Source organism: Alligator sinensis, unplaced genomic scaffold (genome assembly GCF_000455745.1).
Source record: "Alligator sinensis unplaced genomic scaffold, ASM45574v1 scaffold393_1, whole genome shotgun sequence".
NCBI classification, from domain to species: Eukaryota; Metazoa; Chordata; order Crocodylia; family Alligatoridae; genus Alligator; species Alligator sinensis.
In genome coordinates, this window is record NW_005842292.1 from 1,534,058 (window position 1) to 1,552,231 (window position 18,174).

At 53.1% G+C, this 18,174-nt stretch overlaps 1 protein-coding gene across 3 annotated transcripts in view; it reads left to right on the top strand.

Moving 5' to 3' along the window:
• BLK (BLK proto-oncogene, Src family tyrosine kinase) overlaps nucleotides 1–16,683 on the top strand; it is a 65,985-nt gene extending 49,302 nt beyond the window's left edge. For 2 of the 3 annotated variants that reach the window (XM_025209510.1, XM_025209512.1), the window contains 7 exons: nucleotides 663–812; nucleotides 1,492–1,644; nucleotides 2,927–3,106; nucleotides 3,937–4,013; nucleotides 8,063–8,213; nucleotides 9,777–9,908; nucleotides 11,879–16,683. In XM_025209510.1, coding sequence (XP_025065295.1) covers nucleotides 663–812; nucleotides 1,492–1,644; nucleotides 2,927–3,106; nucleotides 3,937–4,013; nucleotides 8,063–8,213; nucleotides 9,777–9,908; nucleotides 11,879–12,087 — 1,052 coding nt within the window. In that variant the 3' untranslated portion in view covers nucleotides 12,088–16,683. The other variant, XM_025209511.1, reaches the window with a different exon arrangement.
• Nucleotides 16,684–18,174: the final 1,491 nt, after the last annotated feature.

An 18,174-nucleotide genomic window follows, 5' to 3' on the forward strand; every position in this document is an offset into this window, starting at 1 on the left:
AGCAGCCATCTCCACTTACTCTGAAGTGTCTGGTGCTGGTCACTGGCTTGCTGGTGTCCCAGTAGCAAGACCCACTTTGGCAAAGGCTAAGTGTCTTTGCAGTTGGGCTGAAGTAGCTCAGCTACCTGGGACACAGTCCCAAATGTTCACATTCACAACTTAGCCACCCACAGGCTGCACTTCTCATAGCTAGTGTGACCATACATCCCAGTTTGGCCAGGACAGCTCCAGATTTCAGAGGCCGGTCCCGGCTGGCCAGTGAAAATTAAAACAAGTGTCCCAGGGTGGGCAGGCAGAGCTGCAGGAGCTGTGAAATAGGAAGTCCTAGCAGGCAGCCAAATTGCCCTAACATAGGTTCACTTGATTAGTGGAATGATGGTTAAAATGGGGATTATTAACACCTGTGAAGTAAAGAATAATGGGTCATTAACAGGCCATTGACTCCCTTAGCTGCCTAAATAGTAATACCAGAGCTGCAGCATGCCACCCTGCCTCCACCTTTGCCTGCAGCAGCAGGGAGGGGTGTGCAGTGTCCCAGATTTCACATTGTCCCATATGGTCTACATAGCAGACTGAAGGTATAGATGAAGCATTGCATCTCACCAGCAAGTAGTGCCCCCAACACACCAGTAATAGGGGTTTTTCTCCTCTCTATCCTCCAGGTGCCTATTCTCTGTCTGTGAGAGACAGTGATGCTACCAGCGGTGATATCATCAAACACTACAGGATCCGTACCCTGGACGGCGGGGGATACTACATCTCCCCAAGGACCACCTTCTCCTCGCTGCATCAGCTCGTCCATTATTACTGTAGTAAGTCGCCCACCTTCCCTTATGATAAGTGTAGACTCACCGGCTGGCAGGGGGAGGCTGCAGGACATTCCTCGGGGCAGAAACGGCCTGGGTGGCCATGCCTGATAGAGGGGGCAATAGAAGCAAGAAGCGATGTACAAGGAAGGCCATACAGGCTCGAGCCAGCCGGCACTCCGTGGTGTGCACGCCCTTCTCTTCGGCTCCCCCCCGCCCAAAGTCATAAGCAGGATGAACCTCCCCTTCCAGCCCTGTGTCCTTCAGGCACATCTCCACCCCCAAGTACAGGAGGGGCAAAGCCAGCCACCACCTCTGTGACCACCATCCAGGTAGGAGAGCTGGAAGGGGCTGGCTTCTGGAGAGAGATATGTCGGCAGATGTGACCTCCATCCTGCACAGAAATTATTTCTGCAGGAGGGGGGTATGAACAGACTGTAGCAGGGATGTAGCTGAGGATAGGCTAATGCATGGATCTCCTGGGCTGTTCCTTGGTGGTGAATCCAGACCACAATGCTCAGAGCCATGAGGCTGAGGTCGTCTGGGTGGGATGGTGATGGACTTGTTCCAAGCAAAAAGATGACTTACCCTTTGTACGTATGTCCAGCACCATGGCTTGGGCTAGATGAAGGGCTGAGGTTTCGGCTCTTCCCAGTGACCTAGAAGGTGTTTTCTCCATCTACAGCCAAGGGCGACGGTCTTTGCCAGAAGTTGACGGTTCCATGCGCATTGCTGATCCCCCAGAGACCCTGGGCGCAGGACGAATGGGAGATCCCACGGGAGTCCTTGAAACTTGTGAAGAAACTTGGTGCTGGGCAGTTTGGGGAAGTGTGGATGGGTAAGTACAGTGATCTCTGCTCCCAGTGGGGTATGTCTGGGAGAGCAGCACATGGTCCAGGAGAAGGAGACACCTCATTTCCACAGAAGCATCACGACTTCCAGCCATTGCCCATGGCCGGGTGTGTGAATGAGGTCTTTGCTGTGACTTTGTAGCACAGCCTGGCTTTTGGTGCAGACCCACACAGGCATGCCGGCACCTACCTCCCCATGCACACTTTCCAACGAGGACTGGAGTTTGGGCCCAGGCAACTCTGTGGCTTGGGGAATAGTCTATGCACCTCCGCTGAGGGAGGCCGGGGCATGCATCCCCATAACTCCTTATCTCCACCTCCTCTTCCACTCCTTCATGTTTGCTTGCTACCAGGAGATGCAAGGATTGAAGCGGTGGCCAGGACTGTGCAACAGATTCACCCTCCCCCTTGACTGCAAATGTCCAGCTCCTTTCAATGAGGGATGCTGATGCCACGGTGATGGACACACAATTCAGGGCTTGCATGCTGTCAAGAGGCTCATCCCGTCCTGGCCTGTAGATTTACCACCCCCTTTTCCTCTCCCTTGGAGTACAGTATCTTCATGCTGCTCACTGCTGTATTCTTCAGCAGGATACACAAGATCCAGTCCAGGTCCTTGGCAAAGAAACATTTCCTCGACTCCTCTATCCTAACATCTCCACCTTCTGGAATGGCCCCCAAACCACCTCCTAGGGGTAGCTTCTCCCTCATGGCATGGATCCCCCAATGCCCTCTGGCAAGCTAGAAAGAAGCAATACCCTACCATTCCCTTCCTCCACCACTGCCCCTCCAAAAAGTTCGTACCTACCATACCCAAATAGCCTCCCACCTCCACTCTGCCTTCAGAGAGGCCCCATCAAAGAAGATGGCCTTTCTCCACGTCCTCCCGAGGTGGCCACTGTCTTGGGTGGAACAGGGATTGCCCACCTGCTAGCTGGACTTCATTGTTAATCCCCATCCACCCCGAGGCAGGCTTGCTTTCGACTCTTGACCCATCGATTGATAGGTCTGCCTATTCCACTCGTCCCTCGCTGGAGTTATGTCATTTCCCGTGGCACTTCAACTCTTCATCGGAGCCTCTGACCACCTCATCATCACTGCTGGACTTCTGCCCAGACCATCCCCTGTGACAGAAGCCAGCAGGGAAAATGAGGCAGAGAAGGATTAAATGGTTTCCCAGGCTCACATAGGAGGAAGGGATTGAATTTGGGTACCACCATCGTGGGGAAGTACTCTAATCACAGGGCCCTCCTTCTTCTCTTTTGGCAGGCTATTACAAGAGCAACATAAAGGTGGCTGTGAAGACCCTGAAGGAAGGCAGCATGTCCCCGGACGCCTTCCTGGCTGAGGCAAACCTGATGAAGAGGCTCCAACATGACAAGCTGGTCCGGTTGTATGCCGTGGTCACCAAGCAGCCGGTCTACATTGTGACAGAGTTCATGGCCAATGGTAAATAGCCTCACCCAGCCTTATTCCTTATAGACATTTTGGATCAGGTTCAGGTCTGTAAAAGAGGAGGCTGGTGCTTGGGCCTCCTGACGATCCCAGGTTGAGAGCAGGTCATGTGAAGGGCAATCATGCCTCAGCTGGGAGGCGGATGAAAAAACCCACAAAGTCTTTTCTCAAGAAGATAAGGCTTCCCAAACTCTGCTCTCATGGGCTTCCTGCCACTGGAGAGAGGCCAAGTATCATTGGGACAGCCTCGTGCATGTGTGTGGGAGTGGGGAGATGGCAATATTGTGGGGTTTCTTGAAGCCAGTGGGTGTTTTAGGGACAGCTTCAATGACAGGCAATGTCACCACGGTCTGTGTGCGTCAAAATAAGGCTGAGCTGGGGAGGCGCAATGGCTCTTTCTAGTCTCAGTTTCCTTCCTTTGTTCCCCCTCCTTCCTCTGTGACCACAGGGGACTAGACCCGATGACCTTCCCCGTTCTGCGTTTCTGTGCTGCGCAATCCCTTTGATACCATAATTCAGCTCCTACTCAAAAGTAGTTGTGACTGTGACCCCTAATGGCTATGTCTGTCTGAGATAAGAAAGCCATGACCTTTGCAAAGAGCCCTATACAAAATATGAAGGGAAATAGGAGACTTTTCTGGGGGTTGTTTCTGCCCTGCAGCTCCACAAAACAGGAGCCCTGAAGTTATTCAGATCTGAGAAGTAAGGAGGGTCTACATATTTTTGATAGACAAACAACAGAAAATGGGCAAGGAAAAACTGGGTGGCTTTCAACCAGATCCCATGACTCAGAGGACACTGGGGTTCTTCTTCTTTGCTCCTAGGATGCTTGTTGGATTATCTGAAGACCGATGAAGGAGGCCAGTTGAATCTCTCGAAACTCATTGACATGTCATCCCAGGTCAGTGATGAATGGGCACGGTGATGTGGGGTCAAGAAGATGGGGCAGCGCTATCCAAGATGTGAGTGCAGGGGGTGTGCCTGACTTTTGGCAGCAGGAAGGAAAGCAGGTGCATTCAGCCACTCCAGAGCCGCTCTAATGAAAGCGGTCATGTCCCCGCTCCACTTCCGGAGCAGGTGTATAAATGCCCATAGGTAAGTCAGGCTGGAAGGGATCTCCAGAGATTATTTAGTCCAACCCCCTTGTCTGAAGCAGGATCATCCCTATCCAAACCACCTCAGACTCATCCATTGTCTAACCTGATAGTAAAACTACGCTCAACCCTGACACAACACCACACATCACACCCAAAACTGCCACAGGTAAAGCAATGGTGGGCAATGCCCTGCTGCTACGAGGGCTGCCAGAATCAATAGGAGCTGTATTTTGCTAGGAACAGAGTGAGGCTGATGTGCATCACTTTAGCAAGTCTCACGCAGAGTCTGCAATCAGCATGGAAGTGAACTGTTTGCTCCCTGTTCTGGATTTCTCCTGGCTGGAAAAGAGTCTGGGGAAGCAGTGCTTAATTGCATGCAATTATACTGTGCCTAACACAACCCTCCTCTAGAGAACGCAGCTACCATTCGGCTCCGGTTTTAAATAATGAATGGATCTGGGAGCCGCTCTGCCTGAGCAAGCACCAGCTGACCCAGCAGAACCATTTGCTTCGTAGTTTGCCCTGAAGTAAAATGATTGCAATACCTCTAAGCAGCAGCCCCGATAGCTATTTTTATCCTCTGCCACGGAGGCTTTTCAGGTCATTTCCTTTTTACTACTGATAAAATCCAGTCTGCAGGTCTACCTTTGATACCCCTGATAAATTATGGGCCACAGCTGCAGCTTCGCCGGCTACGAGTTATTTCTTTTTTGTAACGCGAAGGAAATCACCTGTGGTTGGACTCACATTCCTGAAGATAGAGATGTGGGACCGCGTTCACCTCGGCAAACTCCTTTGAAACCAGGCCTCCACCATGGTGCAAGGGGCTCGTTTGGAAGATGGGGTTTCTATTCCTAGGAAGGGTTTTTCCTTCAAGGAGCATCCCTCATGCTTTCCAAACTATGCACCGAACTCATGCCTCAAAGGAGAAAACAGGTGTGGGTTAATTCAGAGCAGGTGGGACAAGTGCCAGGTGGGTTGGAGTCCACATCCTTGAGAAAGACGTTTGGGGCTAACTGGAAAGAAGTTGCCCCTGAGGAAAGGGAGTATCCTGTTTAAAACCTCATGCAAGCAAGGGGGTGGTCAAGGGAGTGGTCTCTGAGTCAAGGGGAGGAGGAGGGAACTCAGTACGAAGAGAGAGATTTGCAGGCAATTGCTCTGGTGTGATGGAGGGATGGGGCTGCCGTACGCCTTTACGGAGGGGCTCCACAGAAGACCAGGAGCTCCCTGTTTAAGTGAGGTGCTTTGGCCTAAAGGGAGGGACAGTTTTACATGAACAGGCATCTTCCACGTGGTGAACGGAGAGGCAGAGCGTTCCTTTTGTGGTTGGGTGACACCATGCTCAATGAGGCCCCTCTCGTGGGCTGCACCCCACAGCCTGGCCTGCAAAAAGCAGCTTGTCTGGGTGATCTTTTGCACCCACAATTAACTGCAGCTTTACAGTGAGTGCCCAGGCTGGGGTCTAGATGCCCGCAAAAACCCAGTAGCGAGGACCTGCAGAGCCTGCAGCCGACTTTCACCTTCCACCCAGGGCAGTGCATGTGGCTGCAGTCTTGTTTGGAGGGCATGGAGTCACCTTTGAGCCTCCAGATGCTCCCTGGGCTATATAAGCATTTGGATGCATCCAGGATAAACAGCATAGTGGGTGGTGTGCATTGGCCATGTGTAGCGGGTGCACATGCACCCTCTGAGATCAGCCGTGAACCCCCTGGAAGCACCAGCCGCGAAACCGGAAGTGCCGGTGGACATGCACTTCCAGTTTCACTGCTGGCTCGGTGATCGGCCACCGGGGAACTTGCCCCCCCAGTTGTCAATCAGCCATTGGGAGACCCCCCCCATCAGTGATCTGGTGCTCCCCCAGACTCAGGAGGCACCAGTTGCCTGTGGTACTGGGGCAGCTGAGCATGGCAGCCCCTCTCCTCTGCAGTGCCTTATTGGCAGGGCAGGGTGTGGGCCCCTTCTCAGGGTCACCCACATGCATATTAGCCCACAATTCCCATGCCGTTGCAGTGGCAGGGCATTGGGGGTGCCCTTGTCTCTGCTGCTGTTTACATGCTCTTTACCTGTGACAGGTTGTAGGGGAGTTTATATGGTGTCTTGGGGGGAGGGGAGGGAGGGGAGGTGGAGTAAAGGTTGTTTGGGCCCTTTATGAACAAACAGTTGCCTGCAAATCATAGAAAATGAGGGTTGAAGGGACCTCAGGAGGTCACATCCTGTGCAACCCCCTGCTCAAAGCAGGACCAGCCCCAACTACATCATCCCAGCCAAGGCTTTGTTGAGCCAGATCTTCAAAACCTCCAAGGATGGAGATGCCAACACCTCTCTGGGTGATCTGCTCCAGTGCTTCCCCACCTTCCTAGTGAAGGTTTTCCTAATATCCAACCTAAACGTCCCTTGCTGCAACTTGAGCCCGTTGCTCCTTGTTCTGTCATCTGCCACCGCTGAGGACAGTCAAGCTCGATGCAGAGGGATGGACCTGAAGGCCCTTTCCAGGGTGACGTCCCTAGGCCACGTAGAAGCCTTTCATTCCAGACCATAACCCAGGCACCCATCTGTCACTACAGACCTCTCTCCAATGTCGAGTTGTTATAACATAGGGGGTTTCCAATCACCCCTTGGGTGGAGCACAGGCATAGCTGTTTTGCAATATGTTTACCAACGGTGTTTGGATTACATCACATCCCAAGGTAGTAGCACTCATACTGGGCGTGCTTCACAGCCAAGAGCGTCACCCAGAGTTAAAATTAGCAAGGACTGAATCGATTGAATTCATCCTGTGGTCAGTCCCCCCTGCACGCGCAGGCTGAAAGGAAACCATGGGTCTAGTGCTATCTCATTAACATCAGGACAGGAAGTGACGTCAGTTCTTCCATTTTCCACTCAGACGAGCCGCACTCAAGCTGAAAGGGTGTTGATAGAGGGTGAAATACATAGTTGGAAAGTATGTGCGAGTATCCTGTTTAAAACCACATGCAAGCTAGGGGTTGATGAGAAACTGCATGGCATGGAAAATCCTGGTGCCCTGGCCTCAGGGCAAGTGAAAACACTGATCGTTCTTGCAGAGACCTACTTTCATCCCATCAGCCTCCTCTTCAAAGCATCCTGTTTCCCCAGACCGCCCCGCTGCAGCACTGACTTGCTTCAATTTGGGGCCTGGTGAAAATAGTTCAGGTGTGGAGTAATTCAGCAGTAGTCCTGCCCGCCAGGTTACAGTAGGGACTTGCCTCAATTTGGGGCTGACTGCTCCCAATAATGCTCGCCAACACTGCCCTGAGGAACACCGTAGTTAAGGACATGCCAGTAAAGCCAAGGGGGACGAGAGCAACAACAGCCAAAAAAGAGTGGCATGCAAGGCAGCCGAGTCCGTGCATGGCATACAGGGGCTCCTGGTTTCTGTGCTGGGCAAAAGCACAAGCAAATGCCATGCAAACCTGTGCTTTATAGAAGGGATGAACTGGGAGGATATTCATGCCCATATCCAGGTGGGCAGGACTACTACTGAGTTACTCCACAGCTGAACTACTCTACCCAGGCCCCAAACGCTGTTATCTTCTTTCAACTCCAATCCAAGGGCAGGGGGGCCACTCTTGTGGCTGGGAATCAAGTGATCTGAATTCAATGACTGATTGTCCCCGGGTTTGAGGATCCCCTCTTGCTGCCACACATCATCTGTCCTGTCCAAGAGCTTTGTAGGAGCCAAGGGTTTGTCTCCTATAGCACCTAGCACAGTGCAGCCCTGATCTCAGCTGAGGAATAGTCATGCAATCTCCTACTGGGGAGGGACAAGGTGATTGCTGGCATGTTTAATGTCCAGGCAATGTGCTAACCCCCATGGCCTCTCTTGCTCTCCTAGGTGGCCGAAGGCATGGCATACATCGAGAGAATGAACTCCATCCACCGCGACCTGAGAGCAGCGAACATCCTCGTCTCAGAGATGCTCTGCTGCAAAGTTGCTGATTTTGGCTTGGCCAGGATAATAGAAAATGAATACCTGGCACAGGAAGGTGGGTTCCACGCCTGGTGCTTTACGGCAGCACCAGACCAAAGGGGTCTGGCTCTATTTCTGACTGGTCTTCTCCCCCATGCAATCCTGCTCCCACCCAGAGCTCCCACCCAAATACAGTATTGATAGGGGATGATCGCGCTATGATCTCTGGCTCTGCTGTCGGACAAACTGTCTCTACTGAAAAAATGTCCTCCACTTAGTGAATCTGGATCCAGATTTCAGTCACCCATTCAATTGGTCCTAGTGCTTTGGTTGGGTCAGCTGTAAAAAGAGGAGCAATGTATGAATTTTGCAGCAGAGGTTGGATTTATTGCCCTCTCCCTGACTGATTTGTAGGCATTTCTGGATCCATAGTTCTGAAGCATCTCCGGTTGCTGGTTCAGTTAATATAGCCCGGCTTTATGAATTGTGGAAGGGGTCCCTTGCTGTACACAGAGCTGCCAGCTCGAGTCTCTGTGACGGCAATGTGTAGGGCGAACACAAGCAAGAAGTGGCCACGAGAGGGCACATGGATACCGGTAGGTTGATTCAGTTCTGCAACTGGAAGGACAGACACAGCAAATTGCTGCCCATAAGATATTTGTCATCTGCCAGGATGCCGGTTGTGCAATAGATTCACTCAGATTGTGAAGAGGCGGTGAAGTCAGAGAAACAAAACAGCGGCTCTTCAGTACAACTGCAGAGTCTGAGTAGAGCTATTTGGGGAGAGGTTTTGAGATCTGGCACTCTGGCAGCGCTTGGAGTCGCAAAGCGATCTGAATACTTCCAGTTCTGGGGAGGGGGAGAATCCATTTGAATCCACAAAACAAAGAACAAAATGGAGAAAACCCCCAAACACCTCATTTCACCATTACTTTTTCAAGAAAGGTGCCATTGTAACAGTGAGCATAATAGAAAAGTTCCAACAAAAAGCCATTTCCACATAAAAAAATAAAAAAAAGAGGCACCTTCCTGAGATGGCTGTAAAGGGACACACATCCGTGCTAGTAAAGTGGGGGCTCATCCCAGCAAAATCAGCACCCTCTGCTCAGCGGTTGTGTTTTTCCCTGCAAAAGGATTGCATTAAAGTCTCTTCACTCAGCTGTAGTGTTAAGTAGCGCACGTTCCTCTGTCTGCTTTGGGTGGCCTTCACTTAATGCAGCTCAGCTCCCAGGCTCATCCGTCTCTACTTCTCAAAAGCATGAAGGGCAAGAACAAAAGCAGTTAGGCTGTATGAAGCCCTCCAAGGTTGAGTTTCTGTAAGGTGGGGAAAAAGTAATCAGGACTCGTGGCAGAGGTGATATTTTTTATTAGACCAACTCGATTTTTGCAAAAAACAATTCTTTAATTGCAAGCTTCTGGGCACAAACACCCTTCATCGGGCATCGGAGAAAAGTTTGCACAAGTTCTCCTGGGTAGAAATGAAAGTAAGGTGGGGAGGAATTTAAATGCAAGACTTTGTGGGGGGTAAGTACACTGAAGTATCCCCTCCCAGAAGCAAGCAGAAGGGCTCCCTGCAAGTTCTGGGCCCAGGGAACAGTCTCCCACCAAGGCCATTCTTTAACGTTTTCCTTCCCAACAGGTGCCAAATTCCCTATCAAATGGACAGCGCCGGAAGCAATTAACTACGGGGTTTTCACCATCAAATCCGACGTCTGGTCTTTCGGCGTTCTCCTCACAGAGATTATCACCTACGGCAGGATCCCATATCCAGGTATGGGGGCACGGCGTCCCTCCTGCTTTGCTTCCAAGCACTTCCTGCTTCCCAGAGAAACCACTGATCACAACCTAGGGCATGGGATGAGTTGTGGGATATGGAGCCTTGACTCTCCCCTGGCAAAGGGGCTAAATGAACTGGCATCAGCCCAGAAGGAGGAAACCCTATAGGAAGGGTCTGGGAGTCAATGTGGTCTTTCTCCACATCCCCTGCTCGTTCCTGCCACTGGCAAATATCCTATTTCCTGACCACCCCCCTGGCAGCTGGCATTGTTCAGGGTTGTCTCCTCCACCTTCCTTCACTGTGACTTTGCATGTCCATTCCTGGTTTGGTTCCCCAATGGCTGGTGTCTGGGCACTGTGACCCCTTCCTTGCCTGCAGGGGAAACCTCCTGTAGCTTGGTGAAGCCTCCTCCAGCACTGCCCACTGTCAAGAAGACCAGACCCTGTTTCCAGCCAGGGCTGGGAGCAGTTGCTGGGACTGCAAGAAGTGTACTCTGCTCGCAGAAGCAACCTGAGGGGGTGATGGGTCTCTCCGCTACAGCATGCCAGGCTCTTCCCATGCTTGGCTCCACTGCTAGAATAGCTCTCGGGATCCTCCGTGCCAACGGAGCACATCAGGGAGCTCCTTGGCTCGCTGCTAGTTGAAAAGGTACCAGCTGGACTGAGTCCTGCTGTGCAGCAATAGACACATCAGCATCCCAAGTGCTCCAAGGGGAAGTGTGTTGGTGTATGCATGTGCCTATGTGAGTGCACAAGTGCACACGTGTGTGTGTGAACTACACAGCTCCTCCACTTGCAGTTTGGCAGCTGTCCTGCCATGACCCACTTACCAGGGCCAGATTGCAGGAGTCTGCTGCACAAGCCCTGCCTCAACCCCGCAGGCCCGGCAATAGGAGCGTGAAGCTTGTACGCAACTTCAGCGGAAAAGACGGCAGGGACCGTGACTCTGCCCAGTGCTGTCATTCAAGAGACGGTTTTCCTGGCTGCTGACTCCAGTGGCAGCTTCAATGATAGATGCAGCCAGGCCTGGCCCATGGGTGGCAATAAATGCCGAATAGGCTGCAGCTGCGCCGTCAGTGCTTTTATCGGCTTTGTGGAGCTCGGCTCATAGGAAGCACATGATCCTGCTCCTGGTTTTCCTGAGGACAACACTGCTGCTATGAGCAATACCCCCATTACAGCCTTCCCCCTGACAACACGGCTGCATTGCAGGGCCTGGCCGGGGCATATCCTCCAGAGAGAAATCCAGGGGGAAACATCCAAACAGCTTGGCTATGGGTCATGGGCCCTATATAGCAAGGACTGAGGGGGGAATTCTCCCATTGTGCACATGGCATGGGTCTGAGCTCCTGGAGCTTTTTTCATAGATGTTAGATGTTAGGGTCGGAAAGGACCTCAATAGATCATCGAGTCCGACCCCCGTCGGACTCGATGATCTCCTTTTAAAGGAGCCTAGGAGATCAGCCAATATCCTGGGCAGTGGGAGAGTGAAACTAAAGTCCTCAGCTGACCCAAAGGACACTACAGCGCTGGTATGGGCAGGGCAAGGGTCTCCCACGACATCCAGCCCGGGGCTAAGCAGGGAGCAGGGGGTGATTCCCAGCTGCGCTGGACGACCTCAGGCCAGGTACTTGATTTTTGCATCGGTTGTGTCGGGCAGGCACTCTCCTAGAGGCACATGCTGATGCAGGACAGTCCTGCTCTCAGGTGAGGCTAGTGGGTGCCCAATGTGCATGGGGGGACCTGCCTGGTGCAGGTTGCAGAGGGGATGGCAGAGTTGTCCTGTCCTTTCCTGATCTCACCTTGTTGGGGGGGGATGCACTTCAAGAGCACGAGAACATAAGCAGTGCCATATTGGGTCAGTCTGTCTAGCCCAGCAGCCTGATCCCCCTAGCAGTGGCAGGGGCAGATGCATTGAAGCAGATATCTCTAGAGTGATCCATCCCCTCTTCAATACCGTCCTAGGCATGACCAACCCGGAGGTGATCCGCAACGTGGAACGGGGCTACCGGATGCCCTGCCCAGACGGCTGCCCCGGCGAGCTCTACAGCATCATCCTGAAGTGCTGGCGGACCAGGCCCGAGGAGCGACCCACCTTTGAGTACCTGCAGTCCGTGCTCGAGGACTTCTACACAGCCACGGAGAAGCAATACGAGCCAGAGCCAGGGCAGTAGCACCAGGCCACTGCGCCTGCATGAGGCAGCGTGCTGGAGGAGAGGGGCCGTCTCCGCGATGCTGGCTGGAGGGGACTGTCAGGCTGTTCTAATACGGTGCCCCATGGACCTCTCAGCTGGACCTGCTCCCCCCCCCTTTGCTTCTGTGCCTTTGGGGAGGGGGTCTGAGAGGAGTGGGCAGGACACTCAGGACACAGAGACCATGAGAAGTGCAATCAGAAGCAAACCTCCTTCCTCAGTCCCTGGCACAGAGGTCCCAGCCCAGTGCCTGATGTCCAGAGCAGCCAGCACTGCTGCAACTGGGGTTTGTGGAACCCCTGGCAGGGCAGATGGCAAGCCAAGACTGACGGAGCCATAGGGACTGAATCCCTCCACCCCGGTCCATGCCTAGCAGGATGGTCCCTTGCCCTGCCCCTGCCAGTGCTGCAGTCTTCTCTAGGTCAGCTGAGCACTTCCGTTTCCAAGGCTGCCCATCTTGGTGGGACCTGCCATCCACCAATAAAGACCCCCAATAGACAGACCCTCTCTCATGATTAAATCTCTTTGGTCCCCGCAGCCATTGCACTGCTCAGCCCCCAGCTCTGCTCTGACTGCTCCACGTCCCCTGCTGCTGCTCAGCCCAGGCCAGAAAGGAGGGTCCTCCAGTCTCTGAGAGCAACCCACAGCCAAGCTGTGCATCAGGGGAAGCTCCCAGCCCCTCCGCTTCCAGCCAGGGCTTGGAAGAGCAGCCAGCGGTGAGGGGGTCTTTGAGGTAGCAGTGGCAACGCGCAGGAGAGCACACCTGCTGATGGTCTGGCCCCCATCGGACCTCCCCAGCTGCCACAAGCTTGGCCCATAAGAAAGATCAAAGAGCAGGAGTTGTGCCTGACACTGCCTGGCTGTGCAGCCATTTCCCTTACCCTTACCCTTTTCCTTGGCATGCCGGGTGAACTTTGGCACTTGTATTCCACAGAAAATACTGATATTTAGGCATTTGCCAGCAAGTGGAAATTCCGAAATTTGACTGGATACCGGGGAAAACTTCTTCACAGTTAGAACAGGGAGGCAGGGGAATAGATGCCTAGGGACGTTGCAGGTGTTCAAGAAGAGGCTGGGCAGGCATGGGTCGGGGATGATCTAGGCATAGCGATGCCTGTGCTCTACCGTGGGTATTTCTGGGCTTTGCTGGATGCTGCATGGGGCTGGGAGGGTAGTCTGCTTCTCCCCCCTTTTCTGCTACAGGTGCCAGGGTGTTTTCTAAGCTTTCTCCAGAGGCACTGGGTGTTCGCTGCAGGCTGTGGACTTTGGTTGGGGTGTGCCAATGCTCCTGCTGGGACCAAAGCCGGTGGTTCCTGGCTAGAGGGTCTTGCCCCTCCGCTCAGGGTCAGACCGGTCACCACATTTGGGACAGGAAGGAAGATCACCCCATGGTCAGATTGGTACGGACTGTGTGGGGTGAGCTGCCTTCTTCCATAGTGGGGGGATGAGGGCTTGGTCCTCTACCTGGGACCCCTTGTGCATATATTAATAACCTCTCATAGAAGCAGGACATTGGGTGTTGTGGCCCCCCTGCTTTACCTGTCGGAGGTCCGGGTGTTATTTCCCATGTTGTGTCAGGGTTGACAGGAGTTTTGCGAAGAGGTTTGACAGTGGATTTGTATGGGATGGTTTGGATAGGGCTGATCCTGCTGCAGGCATGGGTTGCACTACATGATCCCTACCTCCCGGCCCTACTTCTCTGTGATTCTATGGAAAAAAAGCAGCCACGTGTGCTGCTCCCAAAGCAAAACCAGTTCCCAGGCCTCCAGCAGCCGTAGAGTGAAGTTTGCACTCGTAGCAGGTGTCGGTCAGCAGCTCCCAAGGTCTGCAGGCCTCAGGACAGACTTGCTATGCAGGCAAGGGCACGGGATCCCAGCGCTCCCAGACCAGCCAGCTCCCCAAAGAGCCCAACATTTCCCCAGCCCTGACCACTCATGTGGCAAGCTGGATCTGGAGCGGTGAACCAGCCCATCCCAAGTCCTCCAGACTCCCAGCATCACGGGGTAAGCTGATAAATTGCTCAACCCACAGCTGCAGCCTTCATGTTAACTAAAGTCCTTTTGATAATTTTCCCCACAATAAGGCTCTTGGTCACGCGGCCCAGGCCAAATCCCACTGGGGTCATTGCAATCTGCCTTCTTAAACACGCTCCACATTGCAATCTATGAATTTCTTCTCCTAGCCCTTGCTCCATGGCAGCATCCCCCTCCCCAGGCAAACATGCACATGGGCTTAGCTTTCAGCACCTCTTAACTCCCTCCGCCCATCGTTTTTCTTCCCCTTCCCCACTCTTTTTATGGTAATCACTGCACCGATTTAGCAGCTGGGCTTTTTGCAGGCCTGTTGCAGCACCTGATGAAATCAGCTGTTGCTTCCAAAAGCTGAACCTACACATCTCTGATTTGGCTGGTTTATAGGAAGCTATCCTGCCTGACTCCAAACGAATCTGGCGATCTACTTCTGAGCCCGGCCGGACCAAAAGGTGCTATGACTCTGTGATCCCACCAGAGGTCACTCGGTCCTCACAAATCCAGGGGAGTTAGATGGACAGGCACAAGGCATACCTGCTCTCTCTATCCCAGGGGCAAATCCAGTTGGCCCACAAAGGACAAGGATGCTCCAGCAAAGTTCACTGCTTGTTGGCTGCCTTCCCAACCCTCCTTCCTTCACAGACACCCCTGGCAAATCCCCGGCTGCAAATGCTGCTACCTTCCCCCATGCAGTCTGCAAACCTGGTGGTTGTCTCTGTGCAGTATGAGCTGGTAGAGTTAGGGCAGGGGATCATTTGTCTCCCACAGCCCTGCAGGCTTCACATTTTCGCCGGTACGGTCCGTGGCTGGGAGTTGGATACAGAGGAAACCTGTGCTCTGAACAAAGACCCAGCCCCTGCTAGGGGAACCCATGGACACAGGGTGATGAGGCTGGGAACCAGGAGGATCCTGAGCACCGCTTTTCAGGTGTGGGCACCTCACTCCATCACCATCGTCATCATCACTGCAGCAGCACCTAAGAGCCCCAGTCCTGGACCAGGAATCCACTGTGTAAGGCACTGTACAAACGTCCCTCCCAGCACCCCTGGGAGGTACACAGATTGAAGTCAGTGGAGCTTTGTTGCTTTACACCAGAGGAGGATCTGGATCCAAACGTCTTGCCCACTTCCACAGCCTTTGCCTGGCTTATGCTGCATTGTCTTTGGCCAGGGACTGTGTCCAGAGGTTTTAAGGCCAGCCAAGATGACGCTGGGCAGCAGGTGATCTCCTGCATAAACACAGGCTGGAGCGTCCCAGCCAGACGCATTGCTCCTAACCTCTTCCTCGCAATGGAGAGGTTCTGGCCAAGCCGGAGACAAGAAGACTTCCCCTCACACTGCACAGCTGGTGCCTCCTCCTCCTCAGGGACGTTTTCTGGGCATGGAGAGCAGGATTTAGCATTGCCCCTACCTGTGTTATCACTTGCTTTGGGCACTCATCCTGCACCTCCTTCTCCCGGGCCCTCAACCCAGAGAGGAAACCCACCTAAAAGCCCCCTAGACTGGGAGATCTGCTGACATCATCTGGGAGCTGCATGGGGCAAAGGCCCTTTTTTTGCACCGTGTTGGTACCGCACCTTGTCCTGCAGCTTCCAGGTCCAGGACTGGGGCTCTTAGGTGCTGCTGCAGGGATGAAGATGTTGCTGCTGCTGATCATGATGATTACGGTGATGCAAGCAGATGAGGTCGCAATTGGGCAGTTCTGTGGTTATGAGACCGTTCGGATGACAGCAGACCTTGGGGCTAATCCTATTTTGATTATCAGGGACCCTGATTAAATAAAATGGCTATGTTGTAAAAATACAGAGGCTCTTCCTCACCACTTGAGTTCCAGCTCTGTCTTCCTTGTATACCAGGAATGATACATTGCCTTGAACAGATCCTGAAACCATTTGGCCCAGCCCACAGACATGGGGCTTTGATGGCCTTTGGCATCAGGGAGTTTGCCCTAGCTTGTGGTGAAGTAGAGGGAGTTGTGACTATCCTTCAGGAGATAAACTACAAGTTCCTTCTTCTGGCAATAGCAGCCGTGTTATTCCCCCTGCACAGGTGTGCCAGCTGGGTTAGTCTTTGCTCTCTGCAGCACTTGTGAAAAATGAAGGTGTCACAAGCACTCATCTGACCACACAATTGCATAAGTTTCCATCCTGTGGGGCTCAAATTAGCAGCCGGCAAAACCTCCGTTGGCTTCAGTGAAGCAGGTTTGGGCTTCAAGAAGCCTTCGGACTTAGTTATCTGCAGGGCTGCTTCTCTTCTAGTTGTTTTGCAGAGAGGGTTTTTCCTGCCAGCATATTTCCATCACCTTCCTGAAGATGGAAGTCGGCTGACAGAAGCCATCTATTAGGTTTTGTCAAAGTAGCTACAGTGCCAAGGGAGCGGGACCTTTATGTCCGCAAGACTCTGCAGAGTAGAGCTGGCCTCTGCCCCCAAGAATTGAAAGCCAACCCAGGAAACCGATGCATGCAGCTTGTGTGAGTTCATCGCACAAGGAAATGCTGGAGCTGATTCCCACACCAACAGCAGCGCTACGGCTAGGGGGACCATCTGGGACAACATGAAATCTGGGACTGTCCTGGCGCACATCGCCTGGCAAGCTCTGCTATAGACCAGGCAAGTCAGAGCAGCATACAGGACCGGGAGGGGTTGCCCAGACTCTGGAGTCCACTTCTCTGTGTCCACAGGACAAAAAGTGAGGTTATATTCACAGCTCTGCCACTGTCGGGCCAGGTAACCTTGATTCTGCCCCTTCATCTTCCCTATGCCTCACCTGAAAAAGGTGGCGTACCATGGCTTCGCCCTTCTCAGGGGCTGCGTGCAGCTGAATTAACTCATTATCAGCCAACGTGGAAAGGTCCTCAGATGGGGAACTCCCCGATGTTGCTCAGAGGTCCCTCTGGATGGATCCCTATGAAGAAAAAAAAACCTTCTCCCTGTGGCAGCCACTTGCTGGGAAATGGCTGCAAAATGGGAAGAAAAAAGGCCAGAAAATTGGAAAGAGAACATGGGACATGTTAGTCATGGAAAAAGGAGCAGGTGCTAAAATGAGGTGTGTTGGAAAGAGAGCAAGCAAGAGGAGATGAGAAGAAAGGGAAGAGGAGAGAGGCATAGGGGAGGGGAGGGTGCGGGGGATATGGAGACAGGTGAGAGTTATAGATGGGGCAACATTATGGAGAAAAAAAGATGATGGCACCTTTGTCTCAGTGCAAAAGAGGAAGGACGATGAGAGGGAAGGGGGGGGGGGCAATGGAGGTAGCAATGAAGCCTCAAGCCAAGTATCTCCTAGGACTGCCCCTTTTGGATATAACATAGCACCTACATCCCCAGGGCTCCAGTGGGAAGGAGGTAGCATTTGCTCCATTTTACAGAGTGGAAAACTGAGGCAAAGAACAGTGAGCTGACCTGCCAATGACATGATGTGGGCTCTGGGCCAGCCAGCTCATGTCTCTGGGGCTCAGTTTGAGTTATGCCCCAAGGCAAGAAGGGACAAATCCCACCCAAGGCTCTGGTCTGCTGGCAAGCTGGCCTAATGGGTAGCATGAAAGAATCAGGCTTTGCTCTGCACACCCTCTCCGCTGCGCCAGGAGCTCACGGCCTCTCCCCTCAAGGTAAGGAGCTGTCTGCTGGGGAGCTAAGAGTCAGGCCCTGCTCCGGTCAGCCCTGCACCCAGCGTTTGCCACAGTCACAGCCCACGAGGCAGGTGCTGGGCCAGCAGCACATCAGGTTTGCTTCACCGAAGCGCAGGCAGCGGCACGCCTCTGAGTTGGATTCTTCCACCACCTGTGAAGTACAAAGAAAAAGGCAGGGAATTAGGAGCAGCCCTGGCTGACCAGATCAAACCCAGGTCCCTCTGTCTGCATCAGTGCTCTGCACCTGATTTCTACAGGCATAACCCAGAGGCACCAGCCTCTTTCCAAACTGAGACCTCACTCTTGTCCACCCCAGGCCTCTACTGGCAGTGCCTCTCCCCTGACCTGGCAGTATCTGCATAGAAAGCCATGGTGGTCCCTAGCCCTGCCATCACTCATTCAGCTTGCCCCAGG